General features: G+C 38.4%; 1 protein-coding gene across 1 annotated transcript in view; it reads right to left on the bottom strand.

Annotated features, from left to right (window-relative positions):
- The window catches only part of CTSS (cathepsin S), an 11977-nt gene that overhangs the window by 484 nt on the left and 8993 nt on the right, over positions 1 to 2500 (bottom strand). The window contains exon 8 of the mRNA XM_070766063.1: positions 1 to 2144. This exon is cut by the window's left edge and continues 484 nt beyond it. Within this exon, the coding sequence (XP_070622164.1) occupies positions 2045 to 2144 (100 nt within the window). The 3' untranslated portion in view covers positions 1 to 2044. The remainder of the gene's footprint in view (positions 2145 to 2500) is intronic.

Genomic DNA, 2500 nt, shown 5'->3' on the forward strand with positions numbered 1-2500 from the left:
TGTTTCTACTGTGATATTCCATGCAAAAAATGTTATTTTTCCTCCTTGTGTTAAAATGAGTCCGAATTTCAACTTGTATGCATTTTGACTCAAAAACCAACTTGCAAATGGCGGAACTTTAAAGAAGATTTCGCTTTACATTATTGAACGCAGATTCCGGACGCCGTTTTCACTCCGTCCCGTTTTCAGGTAGCCCAAATGGAAATCCCTGACAATTACCTAGCGCTCTTTGCTTGTTCAAAGCAGATTGGCAGACATTACCTGATTAACCAATTAAGCCTGGCGGTGCCCCTGGGATGGTTAGCAAATTCCAAACTAAACCCAGTTAAACCCTCATTTGGGGCTGCTTGTCTCCGATCTATCAGGTGGAGCCGAATGGAATATCTAGGTTTTGCCAATCAATCACTCTTCTCAAATGCAACAGTGCATGTATATTGTTGAGTATGTATGTATTTATGTATGTATGTATGTATGTATGTATGTATGTATGTATGTATGTATACTGCTCAAAAAAATAAAGGGAACCCTCCAAGAACCCATCCTAGATCTGAATGAATGAAATATTCTCATTGAATATTTCATTTGCACAACTGTTCCATTTGCACAACAGCAGGTGAAATTAATTGTCCATCAGGGTTACTTCCTAAGTGGGCAGTTTGATTTCACAGAAGTTTGATTGATTGATTGATTTTATTTGTTTTGTCCAATACACAATGATGGTTATAGAGGATATACTCAAGTAGAATGTATTAAAGAAAGAATAGAACAGACAATATAGGAATAAAATATAACAATGAGAGAATAGCAGAAAAGATATAGGGATAGAAGAGAAGATATAGGAGATTTATTTATTTATTTATTCATTCATTCATTTGTCCAATACACAATACATATGGAAGAGAATAGACATGAAGTAATATATATAAAGATAATATGTAAAAATAGAGGAGAAGATATATGAAAGGAAGAAAAGATATATAATATATGAGATAAAGGAAAGACCATTGGACAGGGGACAAAAGGCACACCAGCGCACTTATGTACGCCCCTTACTGACCTCTTAGGAACCTGGAGAGGTCAATCATGGATAGTCTAAGGGAGAAATGTTGGGGGTTAGTAGGGGTTGACACTATTGAGTCCGGTAATGAGTTCCACGCTTCGACAACTCGATTGTTAAAGTCATATTTTTTACAGTCAAGTTTGGAGCGGTTAATATTAAGTTTGAATCTGTTGCGTGCTCTTGTGTTGTTGCGGTTGAAGCTTTGGGAGAGACTATAGGACAGGGGATGGTAGGCACTCTGGTGCACTTATGTACACCCCTTACTGACCTCTTAGGAACCTGGTGAGGTCACCCGTAGATAGTCTAAGAGTAAAGTGTTGGGGGTTAAGGGATGATAGTACGGAGTCCGGTAGTGAGTTCCACGCTTCGACAACTTGATTACCAAAGTTGTATTTTTTACAGTCAAGTTTGGAGCGGTTAATATTAATCTGTTGTGTTCTCTTGTGTTGTTGTGGTTGAAGCTGAAGTCGTCTTTGACAGGCAGGACGTTGCAGCATATGACCTTGTGGGCAATACTTAGATCACGTCGTAGTGCTAAAGTTCCAAGATCCATCTTTGTAAGTCGTAGGATGTTCTGTTTCGAGTGGAGGAATGAAGGGCTTTTCTGTTGACATATTTTTGGACATTTTCGAGGGTGTTAATATCTGAGATGCGGTATGGGTTCCAAACAGATGAGCTGTGTTCGAGGATGGGTCTAGCAAAGGTTTTGTAGGCTCTGGTTAAGTTGTTGAAGTGTTCGCTTTATTTGTTTGAGCAGTGTGTATATGTATGTATGTATGTATGTATGTATGTATGTATGTATGTATATATGTATGTATGTACGTATATATGATCTATCTATCTATCTATCTATCTATCTATCTATCTATCTATCTATCTATCTATCTATCTATCTATCTATCTATCTATCTAGGCTACAATTAGCTGCCTAACAGAAGTTCTCAAGGGAAGAAATTATCCACTTCAAAACTGGAGATGTCCTCTCTAAATTATCGGATACGAGCTGTAGCTGGCGATACCGCAGCGGTTCCCTTGATTCCTGGCAATTTTAATATAGCCTTCCTGGCCAAAATGGACTCCCCAACTGTTGGAAAAAAAGAACAGAAAAATCATGAACACACACTTTAAGAAGGAGATTTCTTAAGTAAGGAGGTCTCAAAGAGAACGCAGTGTTGTGGGTTGGGAATGCCACTGGTATTCCTCAAATTATACAGGGTTTATTTTGGCATCTGAACAGTTAGATGCTTTGATTGACAAGGGGCAAATATAGTCAAGAATGCCAGAGCATAACTACAAAGGGGCGATGGCCCCTTGCAATCTGCAACCTCCTAAGAGAGGATGTAATTTTTAATAATTTGAGTCTCCTTTTCTGCTTGGGAAGCCCCTTAATATGGCTTATAAATCATGAGATTTGCAAAAAATATCCACCACTACAATCCA

The sequence above is a fragment of the Erythrolamprus reginae genome, chromosome 13, assembly GCF_031021105.1.
Source record: "Erythrolamprus reginae isolate rEryReg1 chromosome 13, rEryReg1.hap1, whole genome shotgun sequence".
Taxonomy (NCBI): domain Eukaryota; kingdom Metazoa; phylum Chordata; class Lepidosauria; order Squamata; family Dipsadidae; genus Erythrolamprus; species Erythrolamprus reginae.